We start from the raw sequence: 18042 nt of genomic DNA, 5'->3' as shown, positions 1-18042 counted from the left end.
AGCCCAGAGCTTATGCTTCTGTCTGTGAAAGATAACAAAGAGTTAAAAAGTAAAAAAAAAACCTGAAGTGTGGCCCTCCCAAAGCATTACGAGCTCTTTGAGCGGCCCTAGTTAAAAAATTACTAAGGTCCCCCTGTTTTTTTAACAACCAGCACCAGGCTCTTGGACCGGACCTGGTTCCAAAAATACAGGGGGAAAAAGACGTAGGGGTCCCCCGTATTTTTTGAAGTCAGCACTGGTTTCCACTAGCCAGTAAGGTAATGCCACAACTCAGGGAGACGCTTATGTTGGTCCTTTGTCGTAACATTTGCCCCTCCTAACTAGTCAGCCCTAGCCTGGTGCCCTGAGGGAGTGAAGACTCCCTCAATAAAGGGTCCCCCCCCTCCAGACACCCAAGAACAGGACTTAAGCTTGTGGCTATCCCCAGCACCCCTGGCCTGTGGATACCGAGTTATTACCAATTAAGTGGTTAAAGTTAAAATTAATATTGCCTTTAACAGGTGGGACTACAGGTCCCAGCAAGCCTCCCCGTATACTGATACATAGAGAACCACAAGATTCAGCAAGCCCCCGTGTAAAAGAAATAGTACACACACTGTGATAGTAGAAATATAAAACATACATTATGAGAGGGACAAGGTGGAAGTAATTGGTTTCCAATTTTTTTTTAAGTCCCCTTAAATGACCCAAATAAACACTTATACCCAATTTAAATTTTAGCACCTATTTTGGTTACAAAATAGCTTTCTATCATTGTTTTACATTTAAAAAAAATGCATATAACATCCAATTGACCCAATTGAAGTACCGGAAATATGTTTATTATAACCAATAATAAACTTTTATACTGTTATCCGATGTTAGTTTAGTTTTTTAGGGGGATGCGGACACATTTACCCATTTTTCACTTTTCACTTTCGGCACCAATTTTCACGGTAATGCTGTTTTCGCTCATTTGCATTTGAATAAGGTGAATTGTGGGCGTGCGCCACCCGCTAAAAGTCAGTTTTCGATGCAAAAAGACGTAAAAATGGCAATCGCTGTAAATTGCCCTGAATTCACCGCTAATTGAATCGGCCCTACATCGTTTAGGTATTCTAATTGTTTTACAATTTTCACATGAATATTGAACTACAAACATGAAAATTTATCTGCAGAATCGAATTGGTATATTTTGAACAATGGATTGCGATTATATTTTGGATGTTTGTATTTGACCGTTTAATTGACTGTAAGTGATCGTAGCCGAGATATCTTTGCTGAACAATTGACTTTTTGGGGTGACTTGTTGGATCGGTGGACAATCCACTTAATGGGCTAAATGTTCTAAGTGACACTTTTTGAAATCATTGTCTCTTTGGGCACTGGATTTAAAGGGGCAATAATATTAAATACAAAAACTGGTGTTTTTTGTATTTAATATTATTGCCTCTTTAAATCCATTCACCCAAACCACAAAAGATGTTGCGGATCTGTAAAGCCCTCCTTAGAAAATTTACTCCAAGGCCTGTAATTTACAGTAAATTAGTCCTGAAATAAAATTTTAGGTTTTGAGTGGAACTCTTCTTTTAATATTCTTCATACATGGTAAATTATCTTTAGAATTAATTATGTCTTGATATCTAGATTGTTAGCTCTTCAGAGCAGGGCCTTCTTTCCTCTTGTTATCTAAGCCATCTTCTCGACACATTTCACTCGAAGCTCTCCCCTACTCAGCGACCATCTTTACCGCTTTTTCTCCTACTGGTAAAGGCTCATCTCCATCTATGGCCACCAGCCCCTAGTAGTACGATGATTACTCCCTCACTACTTACATCTTAGCTGTATTATGTCTTGAGAATGTGTGGTGCTCCTTGTTACCTGTACTCTGTTTTTGTTATTTATTTACTGTAATGCTAAGTTTTTCACCCTGTACTGTCCTTTGTACGGCGCTGCGAAACACGTGTGGCGCCTTATAAATAAAATTTAATATTGATAATAATGTCTTTATGTGGTAAAAATGCATGTCCCATTAGACAAGTCCGATTCTGCCCTATGGTGGTTGATGAGATATGTGCCCTGCTTTAAGGATGGGCAGGAGGAACATTTTTTTTTACAGCTTTCAAATAAACAAGGAAACCAAATATTTGTTGGTTTAATAGTCTTGAAAATCTAAAATTTTTTCCATTGAAAAGTATGTTTTTGTTTATACTAGGTTCTGAAGAATGTTAATGTTAAAGAAAATGCCTTTCATTCTTTCTTTAACAACATTAATGTTTGTGATCACAAATTTGACTTCACGTTCTGTTGGACAGTAGCCTACCGTTTGATCGGGCATTTGAGGAACTGGCATGCTGGCAGGTGTCTGCACTCTATGATAGATCACAAACAACAGTGAATTTTGATATTATGTTAAAAAAAAATTTTTTTTTCCTGTGCTACATCTATTTTTGACGTGCAGAAGTGTAGAGCTACCGTATGTGAATACACTTTGGGAAGAAATTAATTATTAGAGAAAATGTAACATTGTAGCTACTTCGGAAACACAAAAGATAGTCCGAAGTTCTGAAATATTTATTTTATTAACCGTTTCTTATATAGCGCAGCAAATTCCACTGCGCTGTAGACAACAGTAATACCGCATTCAGATCGCAAATGCCGGATCCCACCCGGTAAAAGAAACGTGTTCTTACCGGGTGGGATCTGGCATTTGCTCCCCTATGCTGGCTTTCCGACCCGGCAACATACCGGGTCGGTTGCCATAGCAGCGGGGGGGCGGGGGGGGGCAGCAGCAGCAGAGGCGGGGGTGGAGGCGGCGCTGGGAGATGAGCTCATCTCCTGCGCCGCCTCTCCCTATGCTGTGAATGGGAACCGTGTCGCATTGACGCGGCTCCCATTCACACTGCACCTGACCCGGTATTCAACCCGGGTATAATCCTTCTTTTATACCGGGTTGAATTACCGGGTCAGACGACCCACTAATTCCGGCAGAGTGCTTTCACATCGCATACTGACCCGTGTCAACACGGCAATATGCCGTGTCGATACCGGGTTATTTGTGCGATGTGAAAGGGGTATAAGAGAACAAAACTGGGTAATAACAAACAGCCATAGAGGTAGGAAGGCTCTGCTCGCAAGCTTACAATCTGTTAATAACTGTGTGCCAGCACACGCAAAAGTAGGAGATTTTCTGCACAATAGAGCTATGGGGTATATATATAATTTTCGTCTTGAGGAAGTCTCCGGTTGCTAGGAGACGAAACGCGTTGATGCCCATTCCTTCACTTGAGCTCTTTTCAGTGGACACTGCTGTAGCACGGATCAGCTCTCTGCCATTACAGCTTCTGCATCCCGCTGATAATTCACATTGCAGCCGGCCAGCCATCACCATCTAACCTCCGCTGTGAGGTACAAGCATACCGGCCACCTGCGGCACAGCTGCACCACGTCACCGCTGCCGTCAGCCGGGTTTCCACGGACCCCAGCTGCGTGGTTATACAGTGCCGGCTATCTGCGGCTTCATTATCATCCACCGCTGCCGCCAGCCGAATTGCCGCTGTCCTCCGCTGTGAGGTTTACAATACAGTATCAGCCTTTTCATCACCGGCAGCTGCTCCAGCGGACATTAACAACAAAAGCGGGTCTGCCTCTTAATTGTCGCAGAGACAGTAACTACGCCTTATTTCTATACCACGTGCAATTGCCTACAGGACCCTGTATCAAAATCAGGAACCAGCACGGGGGTAACTATAAAGTGTTTGCATGCTTCATTCATTACACTAATTAACTGTAGAGTCATCTGTGGACATTATTTTATCTGGATACACTGGGACGCCAGTGTCACAACTAAATATCCACTTGTTCCAGAGAGAGCTTTCTTTGTACATCAATCTTTTAACCCAGTTTTACTGCATGCTGTGCTTATACTTACATTTTCATAAATTGATATAGTAACAGCATTCATTGTGAAACAGATAAGTTGCAACTTATGTTCTTTTAATTGTTACATATGTATCAGCTGCTTGTATGTTATGTGTGTCATTTACAAACTATAACATTTTGATAAAACCATTCTTTTTCTAAACTGAGTTTCACTCAGTCAAATTTTTCTCCCTGCTAGACTACACATAATTAGTCAATTTATTAATCCAGTATAGTAATTCTTGGAGCGCAGAACATTCCTCCCTTTTTATATTCAATTAGAGTCGAAAACTACCGTCTTGTTGGAAAGATGGCAGGTTTCGACTTTTTTAGGTCGGAAAGGGGTTCCGACCTATTCAATCCCCCACTCAGTTTTCCAGTTAGTCGGGAAATTCGACTTGTCGGAAAGCACGTGGATCGGCGGAATAGCCACCAATCCGCGTGGTTCTGTCGGAAACGGGGCCAAATCCGACAGGTTTTGGCCCCCTTTCCGACAATCTCAACCAGACTTTAAAAAAAGTCGGATTGAGGACATGAGACGGGGAAGTGGGGCGGCGGGCTGCAGGGCACTACCTCCGATGGGCGTCCCCCCAGCCAGGTTCCTTTCTCCTGGCAGCGATGATGAGGACGAGCTGGGAGGAGGACGGGACAGCAGCTGAGTGCTGTCAGCAGCAGCGCGGAGGGGACATCGGGAACGGCCAAATCCAACAGTCAGATTTGGCCATTCACTGAATAGCCCTTGTCGGATCTAATCAATTTAATTGAATATACCCCAATATGTGGTAAGCTCACTTACCAACGTCAGGGCATCTCCTGTAGGGTAGGCCGGAGCACTTTATGAGAGGAGGAGGCCTGTGTACTGCCTCCTCCATTCGGGCCCCCTCCTTTCTGCTGGCAATGCTGGAACAGATCACCGACAAAAAGGCGTGGCACCCATATTCCCAATGATTTCTCTACTGCGCATGTGCAGAACACCGCGAGAATGGCAGCTGAACCATTTTTACAGTGATTCAGCAATGCTGCTGACGTCGGCGCGGAACTCCGGAGGGGTAAGTATTAAAAAAATGGGTGCAGCGCGTGCACCCATTATAGATACGTCAGTGTCTGTAGGTGAGAACCTAGCCGATGTGTTTAGCAAAGCCAGACATGGATGAGCAAATTGAAGAGGCAATATTCCAAAGCTAATGCTGTGATGATTCATACTGAAACCAGTATTCTGGTCAGAGGATAGACCCCAGACAGGTCTTGTAAGGGAGAGATCTTAGGTCAGCCAGGAAGAAGGTCAGCAGGTGGCTGCTTCACATGTAAAAGACCTGCACAGTTCTGGGAAAGTCTCATCTTGAGATCAGGCCCTGGGGGTGCTATAACGTCATTGCCTGACTCTGTTATTTCAGTCACAGCAAGGTATCCTGTTAGGGCTGTCAGACAGGGTGTGCCACGTCTCTGTAACACAGGGCACAAGTCAATCCAGGGAAGTGACACAGCTGTGGCCTCTGGTAAGAAGCGTGCTCTGTGACAGCTGCAAGCAGAGGTCTCCTCCCAGTGGAAACATGATACTGGCTGTATGTCAGTAGATTATTACAAGGAGAGGGAGAAAGACATTGTGACACATAACCTATGACACACATCATAAGGAAAATACTGTGGAGATATCACCTGACACTTCTCAGCCCTTTTCCTGTCTACGCCACATGTACAATAGCCAAAAATAAGTGTGACCCAGTGGACTCCTATAGTTATATATGTAATGATAGAAATTTGGATGTTCAAATAATCTCGGTTGTTGTGTCAAAGTAATGCAGGCCATTCATCCACGGCTTGATTCTGATCCTGTCCGCTGACGTCTTCACCACAGAATATTTGCAGGGTTAGTGGCAGTGTGAGGCTAGAATATTACCTCATCTAGTTGCCTAGGTCCAACATAATGCAATCCATACCACTTAGAACTGCTTTCTTTGTCAGTATCATTCTTTTTCCCAGATCCGGTATAGATTGGATAAGATTTCAGATTTGACTACTCCCATATTTACTTACTACGTATGCAGGAGTGATACAAAATGTTGTCGTAATACTGGACTTGCTATTCTTTTTCTTATGTTCTGAGTATTTTATACTTTGATTTCTGTGCCATTTTCACGGTGATTGAGCAGCGCAGCGGACGTTGGCACGGGACTACGGAGGAGTGAGTATTCAAAAAATGGGTGCAGCGTGTGCGGTGCAGTCTCCCCCTGGACTCAGGGGCAAGCGTGCATCGCACACACTGCACCCATTATAAATACGTCAGTGCCGAGAACCGAAAGTCAAAGGGGGATCTAAAAGAGTGAGAAGCATGGCTGGCATCAGAATTTGTAGGGCCAGGGACTAACAAATTAAGTAGCCGTATTGTCGTTTTTTTAATCTCTATGGGGGTGGCCATTTAGCTGAGGATATTTATATACAGTTATACACTCGTCCGCAGATGCATAGAGATGGCCCCCTGTCTGTCTGGGCAGAGGACAAAAGTCCCTGCATTACCTCCCTGATGGTGGCCCTGGTGGGAGGGATATTATTCTGAGGTGGGATTTGAAAGAAGAGTTTTGAGATGTGTAAGATATGGTGTTTTGTGGTAAGGGTGACTATTTTCAGTTGGATTCTGGAGGACATAATTATCCAGTGTGTGGATTTGCAAAGTGGTGTGGCATATGTGGAGTGGTGATTGAGTAAGAGCAACCTTGCTGTTGCATTTAAAGTGGGGATGCTAGATAGGAGGAGGTTGCAGTAGTTAAGGTGGCAGATGATGACATAATGAATGTGAGGTTTCGTAGTATCTTGGGTAAGAAAGAGGAATACTCCATCAATATTTTCAAAGTTGAGGTGACAATACTGGGAAAGATACTGGGAATTGGGAGAGAATACAGTAGGGTCAGGGAGACAGAATTTTAGAGTGGTTTGATGTGAGGAGTGCAGAGGTTCATCTCAGCACTCCTGGGGCTTTGGGTGCGGAAGTAATAGTATAATAACATTTTAATTATATTGTTTTCTCTAACGTCCTAGTGGATGCTGGGCACTCCGTAAGGACCATGGGGAATAGACGGGCTCCGCAGGAGACTGGGAACTCTTAAGAAAGATTTAGTACTACTGGTGTGCACTGGCTCCTCCCTCTATGCCCCTCCTCCAGACCTCAGTTAGAATCTGTGCCCGGCCAGAGCTGGGTGCTTTTAGTGGGCTCTCCTGAGCTTGCTAATAAGAAAGTATTTTAGTTAGGTTTTTATTTTCAGAGAGCTTCTGCTGGCAACAGACTCTCTGCTACGAGGGACTGAGGGGAGAGAAGCAAACCTACTAACTGCGGCTAGGTTGCGCTTCTTAGGCTACTGGACACCATTAGCTCTAGAGGGTTCGAACACAGGATCTTAACCTTCGTCATCCGTTCCCGGAGCCGCCGTCCCCCTCGCAGAGCCAGAAGACAGAAGCCGGCAGAAGCAAGAAGACATCGAAATCGGCGGCAGAAGACTCCTGTCTTCACAAGAGGTAGCGCACAGCACTGCAGCTCTCCCCTGCACGATAGAGAGGGTGAAAAAGAGAGGGGGGGGCACATAAATTTGGCGTAAAAACAATATATACAGCAGCTACTGGGTTAACACTAAGTTACTGTGTGATTCCTGGGTCATATAGCGCTGGGGTGTGTGCTGGCATACTCTCTCTCTGTCTCTCCAAAGGGCCTTGTGGGGGAACTGTCTACAAATAGAGCATCCCCTGTGTGTATGGAGTGTCGGTACGTGTGTGTCGACATGTCTGAGGTAAAAGGCTCCCCTAAGGAGGAGATAGAGCAAATATGTGTGTGAGAGGGTGTCTCCGTCGACAACGCCGACACCTGTTTGGATATGTGTAAGTGCTGAGGTGAATTTATTGCACAAAAGATTAGAGAACAGACAGGAAATCTACCCATGTCTGTCCCTGTGTCACAGAGACCTTCAGAGTCTCACAAGGCTCACTATCCAAAATAATAAACACTGATATTGACACGGAGTTTGACTCCAGTGTCGACTACGATAATGCAAAGTTACAGCCAAGATGGCTGAAAGGTATTCAATATATGATTATTGTAATAAAAGATGATTTGCATATCACTGATGACTCATTTGTCCCTGACACAAGGGTACACATGTTAAGGGGAAGAAAGCTGAGGTAAATTTCCCTCCTCTCATGAGGAAAAAGAGCGGGAATCTCCAGACAAGAGACTGCAGCTTCCCACAAAAAATTCTCAGGCAGTATCCTTTCCCCACTCGGGCCAGGATGTGTTGGGAATCTTCCCCTAGGGTGTCCTGTTTGCACAGAAGGTAGCACTAGCTATTCTCAGGGATCCTGCAGATAGCGTGCACATTCTAGTATACTACTCAGACCGGCGATTGTGTCGGCATGGGTTTATAGCGCTGAGGCAGCGTGGACAGGTACCTTATCAGCAGAGATTGAGATCCTAGTATGCATATATATATATATATATATATATATATGTATATATAGAGATATATATATATTAAAGATGCTGTCTTAAGTGATAGATATATATATATATATATATATATATATATATAAAACATGCCCAAAGAGACATGAGTATACTGGGTCCTAGAGTCAAAGCTATGTCGATTTCTGCTTGACGTGTCCTGTAGAATATGCAATGGACAGATGATGCCGACTTAAGAGGCATGTGGAAGGCTGAGGATTGTGTGGAGAAGGGTTCTCGGACCTGGTCTACACAGCTATAGCTGATAATTCTGATAATTTGCCTTATATTCCTGCACAGCCTAGGAAAGCACGACATTATCAAATGCAGCCTTTCGAATAAAGAAACAAGAAAGTCCGAGGTGCGTCCTTTCTTGCCAGAGGCGGGGGCACAGGAAAGAAGCTGCAGAACACAGCTAGTTCCCAGGAACAGAAGTCCTCCCCGGCCTCTACAAAAATCCACCGCAAGGCGGAGCTAGGCCCGGTGGGGGCACGCCTTCATCAGTTCAGCCACAAGTGGGTTCACTCCCTGTTAGATCCCTGGGCAATAGATATTGTGTCTCAGGGATACAAGCTGGACTTTGAGAAGATGCCCCCTCACCGACGGCCCTGCCGGCTTCCCCCCACGAGAGGGAAACAGTGTTAACTGCAATTCATAAATTGTATCTTCAACAGGTGGTGGTCAAGGTTCCCCTCCTTCAACAAGGAGGGGGTTATTATTCGACCATGTTGTAGTCCCGAAACTAGACGGTTCGGTCGGACCCATATTGAATTTAAAATCCCTGAACATATACCTGAAAGGGTTCAAGTTCAAGATGGAATCGCTAAGAGCGGTTATTGCAAGCCTGAAAGGGGGAGATTTTATGGTGACTCGGGACATAAAGGATGCATACCTTCATGTCCCCATTTATCCACCTCATCAGGCGTACCTCAGAATTGCGGTACGGGATGGTCATTACCAATTTCAGACGTTGCCGTTTGGTCTCTCCACGGCCTTGAGAATATTCACCAAGGTAATGGCGGAAATGATGGTGCTCCTGCGGAAGCAAGGTGTCACTATTATCACGTACTTGGACGATCTCCTCATAAAAGCGAGATCAAGAGAGCAGTTGCTGAACAGCGTATCACTTTCTCTGGAAGTGAAACGGCAACACGGCTGGATTCTATATATTCCAAAGTCGCAGTTGGTTCTTACAGCTCATCTGCCTCTCCTAGGCATGATCCTAGACACAGACCAGAAAAGGGTTTATCTCCCGATAGAGAGAGCTCAGAAGCTCGTGACACTGGTCAGGAATCTATTAAAACCAAAACAGGTGTCAGTGCATCACTGCACTCGAGTCCTGGGAAGGAGGGTGGCATAATTTGAGGCCATTCCCTTCGGCAGGTTCCATGGGAGGACCTTCCAATGGGACTTACTGGACAAGTGGTCCGGATCACATCTTCGGATGCATCGGTTAATCACCCTATCCACCAGAGCCAGGGTGTCTCTCCTGTGGTGACTGCAGAGTGCTCACCTTCTCGAAGGTCGCAGATTCGGCATTCAGGACTGGGTCCTGGTGACCACGGATGCAAGCCTCCGAGGGTGGGGGGCAGTCACACAGGGAAGAAATTTCCAAGGGCTGTGGTCAAGGCAGGAGACTTGCCTTCACATCAATATCCTGGGACGAAGGGCCATATACAACGCCCTAAGTCAAGCGGAGACCCTGCTTCGCGACCAACCGGTTCTGATCCAGTCAGACCGCAGTGGCTCATGTAAACCGCCAAGGCGGCACAAGGAGCAGGGTGGCGATGGTAGAAGCCACCAGAATTCTTCGCTGGGCGGAGAATCACGTAAGCGCACTGTCAGCAGTGTTCATTCCGGGAGTGGACAACTGGGAAGCAGACTTCCTCAGCAGGCACGACCTCCACCCGGGAGAGTGGGGACTTCATCAGGAAGTCTTCACGCAGATTGCAAATCGATGGGAACTGCCACAGGTGGACATGATGGCGTCCCGCCTCAACAAAGAGCTAAAAAGGTATTGCGCCAGGTCAAGGGACCCTCAGGCGATAGCTGTGGACGCACTAGTAACACCGTGGGTGTTCCAGTCGGTCTATGTGTTTCCTCCTCTTCCTCTCATACCAAAGGTGCTGAGAATTGTAAGAAAAAGAGGAGTGAGAACAATACTCATTGTTCCGGATTGGCCAAGAAGGACTTGGTACCCGGAACGGCAAGAAATGCTCACAGAGGACCCATGACCTCTGCCTCTCAGACAGGACCTGTTGCAACAAGGGCCCTGTCTGTTTCAAGACTTACCGCGGCTGCGTTTGACGGCATGGCGGTTGAACGCCGGATCCTAGCGGAAAAAGGCATTCCGGATGAAGTTATTCCTACGCTGATAAAGGCTAGGAAGGACGTGACAGCAAAGCATTATCACCGTATATGGCGAAAATATGTTGCTTGGTGTGAGGCCAGGAAGGCCCCTACAGAGGAATTCCAGCTGGGTCGATTCCTGCACTTCCTACAGTCAGGAGTGACTATGGGCCTAAAATTAGGGTCCATAAAGGTCCAGATTTCGGCCCTATCCATTTTCTTTCAAAAAAGAACTGGCTTCACTGCCTGAGGTTCAGACGTTGTTAAGGGAGTGCTGCATATTCAGCCCCCTTTTGTGCCACCGGTGGCACCTTGGGATCTTAACGTGGTGTTGGGTTTCCTGAAATCCCACTGGTTTGAGCCACTTAAGACTGTGGAGCTAAAGTATCTCACGTGGAAGGTGGTCATGCTGTTGGCCTTAGCTTCGGCTAGGCGTGTGTCAGAATTGGCGGCTTTGTCATGTAAAAGCCCCTATCTGGTTTTCCATATGGACAGGGCAGAATTGAGGACTCGTCCGCAATTTCTGCCAAAGGTGGTGTCATCTTTTCATTTGAAACAACCTATTGTGGTGCCGGCGGCTACTTGTGACTTGGAGGATTCCAAGCTGTTTGACGTAGTCCGGGCTTTGAAGATTTAGGTAACCAGAACGGCTGGAGTCAGGAAGACTGACTCGCTGTTTATCCTGTATGCATCCAACAAGCTGGGTGCTCCTGCTTCAAAGCAAACTATTGCTCGCTGGATCTGTAACACGATTCAGCAGGCTCATTCTGCGGCTGGATTGCCGCATCCAAAATCAGTGAAAGCCCATTCCACAAGGAAGGTGGGCTCTTCTTGGGCGGCTGCCCGAGGGGTCTCGGCATTACAGCTTTGCCGAGCTGCTACTTGGTCGGGTTCAAACACCTTTGCAAAATTCTACAAGTTTGATACCCTGGCTGAGGAGGACCTTGTGTTTGCCCATTCGGTGCTGCAGAGTCATCCGCACTCTCCTGCCTGGTTGGGAGCTTTGGTATAATCCCCATGGTCCTTACGGAGTCCCCAGCATCCACTAGGACGTTAGAGAAAATAAGATTTTACTCACCGGTAAATCTATTTCTCGTAGTCCGTAGTGGATGCTGGGCGCCCGTCCCAAGTGCGGACTTTCTGCAATACGTGCATATAGTTATTGCTTAATAAAGGGCTATGTTATATTGGCATCCATTGGTTGATGCTCTGTTGTTTGTTCATACTGTTAACTGGGTAAGTTTATCACAAGTTATACGGTGTGATTGGTGTGGCTGGTATGAGTCTTACCCTGGGTTCCAAAATCCTTTCCTTGTAATGTCAGCTCTTCCGGGCACAGTTTCCTTAACTGAGGTCTGGAGGAGGGGCATAGAGGGAGGAGCCAGTGCACACCAGTAGTACTAAATCTATCTTAGAGTTCCCAGTCTCCTGCGGAGCCCGTCTATTCCCCATGGTCCTTACGGAGTCCCCAGCATCCACTACGGACTACGAGAAATAGATTTACCAGTGAGTAAAATCTTATTATTTACAGGTTAACTACAGGTTACAGCAAGCCTGCACGGAGATAGTAACATAGTTAATGAGGTTGAAAAAAAAGACAAAATGTCCATCGAGTTCAACCTGTATTATAAAATTTTACTTCATTTAAATGCTGTATCCTTGGATATTTCTTTCAGATAGGAATTTATCTAATCCATTTTTAAACTTATTGACTACTACCATCTCTGGCAGAGAATTCCAAATCCTTACTACCCTTACTGTGAAGAACCCTTCCTTTGTTGTGTATGAATTCTTTTCTCTTCAAACCTCAGAGGGTGTCCACGTATCCTGTGTAGTGTTTTTTTGACAAACAAATCGCCTGATAAATCCTTGTATTGTCCCTTTATGTATTTAGAAATATTAATAATGTCCCCTCTCAGCCGCCTCTTTTCCAGTGTAAACATATCTAACCTTGTAAATCTTTCCTCATAATCCAGTGCCTCTGAACCCTTTCGAGTTCCAAGATATCTCTTTTATAGTGTGGTGCCCAGAACTGTACAAAATTTTCCAGGTGTGGCCGTACCAATGATTTATACAGTGGCAGGATTACACTCTCATCCCTTGGGGGAAATTTACTAAGCTCCCGATTTTGACCGAGATGCCGTTTTTTCTTCAAAGTGTCATCTCGGTAATTTACTAAACACTAATCACGGCAGAGATGAGGGCATTCGTAATTTTTTGCAAGTCCAAGTAAAAAATTACGAATGAATACACCATCGGTCAAATTACGCCTGTTTAGATATGAATCTCGGTCATTTACTAACCATTCGTAATTGTAATTGCTGCCGTGAAAATGCATTCGCGGCCGCGAAAAATTACAAATCGTAATTTTTTCCTAAAAAAAAACGCGCCAGCATTTGAAAAGCGTGTTTACATGTGTACTCAATTATCCATTACTCACACCTGAATGTTTGGCCCTATAAAAGTGTTCCAGGCACATTTTGAACTTCTCTCACTCTGAAATGGCGGCTGTGGTGTGTGGCAATGATTTTTTGTTTGCTGTGGGATACCTTAGACTGCTCCATGAGGCTTCCAGGAATCAGGCCCAGGTAAGTGAACATGGTCAACAGGTTGTCCAGGTACCGCGGAGGCTGCGCCAGCCTCGTTTTTTTAGAGGGCGTTTAAACTTAAATGCATTGTCCGATGATAGGGTCATACAGATGTTCCGCCTAAATAGAAACAACATTTTCCACCTGTATGACCTTGTCAAACTGGGCATAGACCCTGAGACAGCACGCTCTCGCTCTGTCTCAGGCCTACACAAACTCCTGGCTGTGTTACACTTTATGGCTACTGGGAGCTTCCAGGCTGTGGCAGGCGACGTCATTGGTATCTCACAGCCCACCTTTTCCAGATATTTGATGCAGGTGAGTCTAAAAATACATAGGCGGTTATGTCTAAGTGTTGCTTCTGTAAGTTCAAACAACACAGTATTGTAGAGAATACCTAACATGACACTCACCTTAGCTTCTTTAATGTCCACTCAGGTTTTGGATGTGTTGGAGCCACACATTAATGCCTCAATCTGCTTCCCTACCGAGGAGTCGGAGTGGAGTGCTGTCAGGGTAGCTTTCTATGAGCTTGCTGGCATGCCCAATGTGCTGGGGGCCATAGATTGCACACACGTTCAGCTGAGATCACCTAAGGGCCGCCAATATATATATACTAATAGACATCTGTCCCAATCAACTAATGTCCAGGTGGTCTGTGATGCAAACTTAAAAATTATGAGTGTTGTTGCAGGTTACCCTGGTGGCTGCCATGACTCCTTCATCCTCAGTCAGTCATCGCTCTTCGATAAATTTGAGGCCGGACAAATGCCTGATGGCTGGCTGTTGGGTATGTTTAAAATGTTTTGTGTGTATGTCTTTTATCCACAAACTCGAGTTATGATTAGGTGAAAGAATAATCTAACATATGTACTAATGTGGACTATATCTGTTTTTCAGGTGATGGGGGTTACGGCTGCTACTCTTGGCTCCTTACTCCATTGTCCCAACCTGATTCGCCTGCTGAACACAGTTACAATCATGCACATAAGGCTACGCGGAATGTGATAGAAAGATGTTTTGGTGTGCTGAAGTCACGGTTTCGGTGTCTGGATAAATCTGCTGGCCTTTTGTTGTATAGTCCCTCAAAGGTGACTAGAATTGTGTTCTGCTGCTGTTTTCTCCATAATCTGTGTTTAACCCAACATCTGGCACATGATGATGGAGAAAGCAGTCGGCAAGCAGAGGAGTTAGACCCATCTGGTGACAGTGTGAGTACATATGTAGGGAGGCAGGTACGGCAAGAAGTGATCCTGCGCTATTTTTCAGGTCAGTTTTAGTAGGCTGTAATTATCCTTGACTAAACACTTTGCACTACTTTCTATTGTGTGTTTTGTTACTTACTGTTTGTAGTTTATAGTGGTGTGTCCATTGTACTTAGTTTATGCTAAAAATACATTTTCAGTCATTACCCATGAAAAACATACATACATACAGAGCAGCTTCGACAATGTTTGAGACGGACACAGGAAGTTGTGTGTTTGTCAAATACAAATTTTTATTTTGCAAATCACATTGGGGTTATTTTTTCCGCTTGTGTGTGCTGGGTGCTGAGCTTTGTGCTGGCTCACTGGCACGTGCTCTGGAGGAACGCCGAACAGGGGAGGTTACTGGCGTTTGGATAGGGGTCGTGGTCCCCGAGCTGGAGGTTACTTGGTGAGCTCCCATCAATGAAATATTGCTGCTCAAATTATTAAGGCTTGCAATCAGCTGAGTGTTGGTTGCAGTGTGGCTGGCTACAATCCTGGATAACGACTCATTCACCACTTGGTTGTGCTGAATGAGCTGAACGAGTGCCTGCTGATGGCGCTGTTGCTCATCTATGATGCGCGATAAATGAGCAAGCATTTGGCTGTTGTCAGCCCTTATTTGCTCCATTGAGGTTGCCATTCGCCCTACTTGTACAATCAGTCTGCCCGAGTTGCGACTAATACGCGGTAGATGATGGGGCAGACTGGCAAGGTGTTGTGTATGTGCGGTCAGGCTGGCATTGCTTTGGGCCTGTTGGCTTGTCCAACTGGCCCAAAAATCATCTGGTATTTGGCTTGGGGGCGGAGCTTGTGCCAGTTGTGGACTGATGGAGGCTTGGGGGATATCCTGCAGCTGTATTGGCTGGCTTGGGTCAACAGGTGTAAGTTGCAGTGTGATGGTTGCCTGTTGGTCTTGTCCCTGCTGGTCCACGTCGGCCATCAAGCTGGGCTCTGTATGGGGTGGCCAACATGCAATGTTTATTTGTAAATTTTTAGCAAGGCTACTTCTACACATTACTACATTCATAATACTCCATTTTTTAACTTTTTGGCGTTGATTTTATAAACTTATAATGTTTTTTATGCTCAAAAACATATATACCAACACAGGCGGCCACATAGACAGATTTGCATAATCCTCACCTAACTAACTCCCCTCCACAGCATTACACTGTTAGATTCCCTCCCCTGACCACGATATAGACTACTTACCTGGATAGTCCAGAGGAGCGGAGCAAGTAAGCCATCTACATACTGGACAGGGGAGATGTGTGAACACTATAATGTTGTGGATGTTTTTTTTTTTTGGGAATTTTATTGTTATTTTATTTAAATGTGCACGTGTGTGGGGCAAATTTTATTAAAAATCTGATGTTTTTTAAAAATGATGTTGGCGAGAACATGCACTAAGACCTTATAAAAATTTTTTTTATCACCTTTAGCAATTGAAGACGTAACATCACATTGCTTGTTCTGGAAAACATGTAATCTCAAAACCAACTAACAACATATTAACTGTACTGTGTATATTATTGCCTATGTGTTTAATTTCTGTTTTTACTCACCAGATAACTGAGGGGATCGGGGCTCATCACTCTGCGAACTCGCCAATAGTGCCAGTGGTGGCTGGGGTGACACTGCCGAAAGTCGTCGCCTGGGTGGGGATGATGGAGCCGCAGATTCCGAGCCAAGACGCCGTGTCTTACTTGGCCTCCTGGGTAAGTGGCCCAAGCCCTGTGATGGGCGCCTTACAGGAGGTCGGCTTCCAGAAGCAGAACCTATGTGAAAATATAAACATTAATATTTTGTACTTCTATGTGTTTGCAGAATATGTGACTACACTGAAGTCTTACCTGCAATCCCAGCCTCATCCTGACTTGTCTGAGGCCTGTCTGGCCGGCTGGTCTGTGGGACTGTTGAAAAAGTGTACCAAACATTATTACCATGCTTTGTGTTAAAAAAACCCCTGCAAAGCCTTATTGTACTGTAACCATCTATTATGTATTGGATAAACAAATAATTTCTGATTAAGAGCTTCAAGCATCATTATTTTGTGGTGTATATCCAAATGTACATGATGTTGCACACAATAAATCTGTTACATTTTAGAATTATGCCTCAGATATTGCAGAGATTGACTACTTGCAAATGTTTTTCAAATTTAATGTTGAAATAATTGCACCGTTTTTCAGAAGTAAATAAATACAAAAATCTTTTTTAAATAAGCAGACAACACAGATGTCCAAGCAATATCGTCAAAAAAAATAACTTTTTTTTTTAAAAATTAAAAAGCCATTGCACATGTTTTTGCGCAATATTAAATTTACCAAACAGCCAATGCAAGGTGAAAAAAGCACATTCTAAACACAAACACACCTTAAGGGTGCATAGGCCTGCAATATGTGAAACACAATTTATGCATCCTTTACCCTTTAAAAATGACATTTACAACATTTAGAGGACATTTAAAAAAAAAAATAACACATCAAACTTACCATCCTGCGTGGGTCGGTCCGAATCCCGGACATGAGTAGCAGACACCACTTCGGCAGGAATCAATGCCCGCACAGGCTCCTCCCAGTCCCGATAGGTGGCCCGGAAAGGGGGGCCACCTCCGGTTTTTCTTGCAGATTTGGCCTCTTTGGCCATCTTGGCCTTGACACGCCGCTTAATATCATAAAACCTCTTGCGGCACGTGTCCTCAGTCCGCCTCACCACACCCTCACTATTCACGGCAAGTATTACTTGCCCCCACAGGACAGACTTCCTGCGGGAGGACACCTTGCCAGCATCCTGACCAAACAATTGGCGATGGTGCTTCATCAGCTCACGCACCAAAGCCATGTTTTCAGCATAGCTGAATTTTATATTCCTGCCAGTCTTGGTAGTGGTGCGTGGCTGCGGAGCCACAACACCATCACTATCACTGGAAAATACAGCAACAGGCACCCCCTCCTCCTCCTCCTCACTAACCTCCTCCCTCTCACTACCCCCCTCCACCTCACTAACAGCCTCCACCTCACTACCAGCCTCCACCTCACTACCAGCCTCCACCTCACTAACCTCCGCCACCACACTGACCTCTGAGTCTGACATGACAAACAACAAAAAACACTGAAAAATCAAAACACAAAACACACTCCTCCACTACTCCTACTACTACACACCACACAGCCAACACACACGCTCACTCACTCACTCACTCACAAACAATGACAAAAGACTGTAAAAAAAAAACAAGGACAAAAAAGTAGACAAACTGTGAAAAAACAATACTACAAATATGACAAGACTACTTACACACACAGTACAGCACTCAACAATCACCAAACTCCTCTCCAAATCCACCAAAAACTCCACCAAACTCACCAACTCCAAATACACCTTCCTCTCTCCTCTCCACTAGCTAAACCCACGAGGTGCGGTGTGTTTGGGGCAGTTTTATAGTAATATGCACAGACACTCCTCCTTC

At 45.1% G+C, this 18042-nt stretch overlaps 1 protein-coding gene across 1 annotated transcript; it reads right to left on the bottom strand.

The window, feature by feature from the left end:
• Positions 1–14831: 14831 nt before the first annotated feature.
• LOC134965451 (uncharacterized) lies at positions 14832–16513 on the bottom strand. The gene is made up of 3 exons (XM_063941883.1): positions 16424–16513; positions 16136–16348; positions 14832–15521 (listed from the first exon to the last, which is right to left on the bottom strand). Exon 3 carries the CDS (start codon positions 15508–15510, stop codon positions 14842–14844), a length of 669 nt encoding a protein of 222 aa, XP_063797953.1. The 5' UTR covers positions 15511–15521; positions 16136–16348; positions 16424–16513; the 3' UTR covers positions 14832–14841.
• Between the last annotated feature and the right edge of the window lie 1529 nt (positions 16514–18042).

The sequence above is a fragment of the Pseudophryne corroboree genome, chromosome 10 (assembly GCF_028390025.1).
Source record: "Pseudophryne corroboree isolate aPseCor3 chromosome 10, aPseCor3.hap2, whole genome shotgun sequence".
NCBI classification, from domain to species: domain Eukaryota; kingdom Metazoa; phylum Chordata; class Amphibia; order Anura; family Myobatrachidae; genus Pseudophryne; species Pseudophryne corroboree.
Note: the sequence above shows the minus strand (reverse complement) of the source record. Positions and strands in the feature narration are given on the sequence as shown.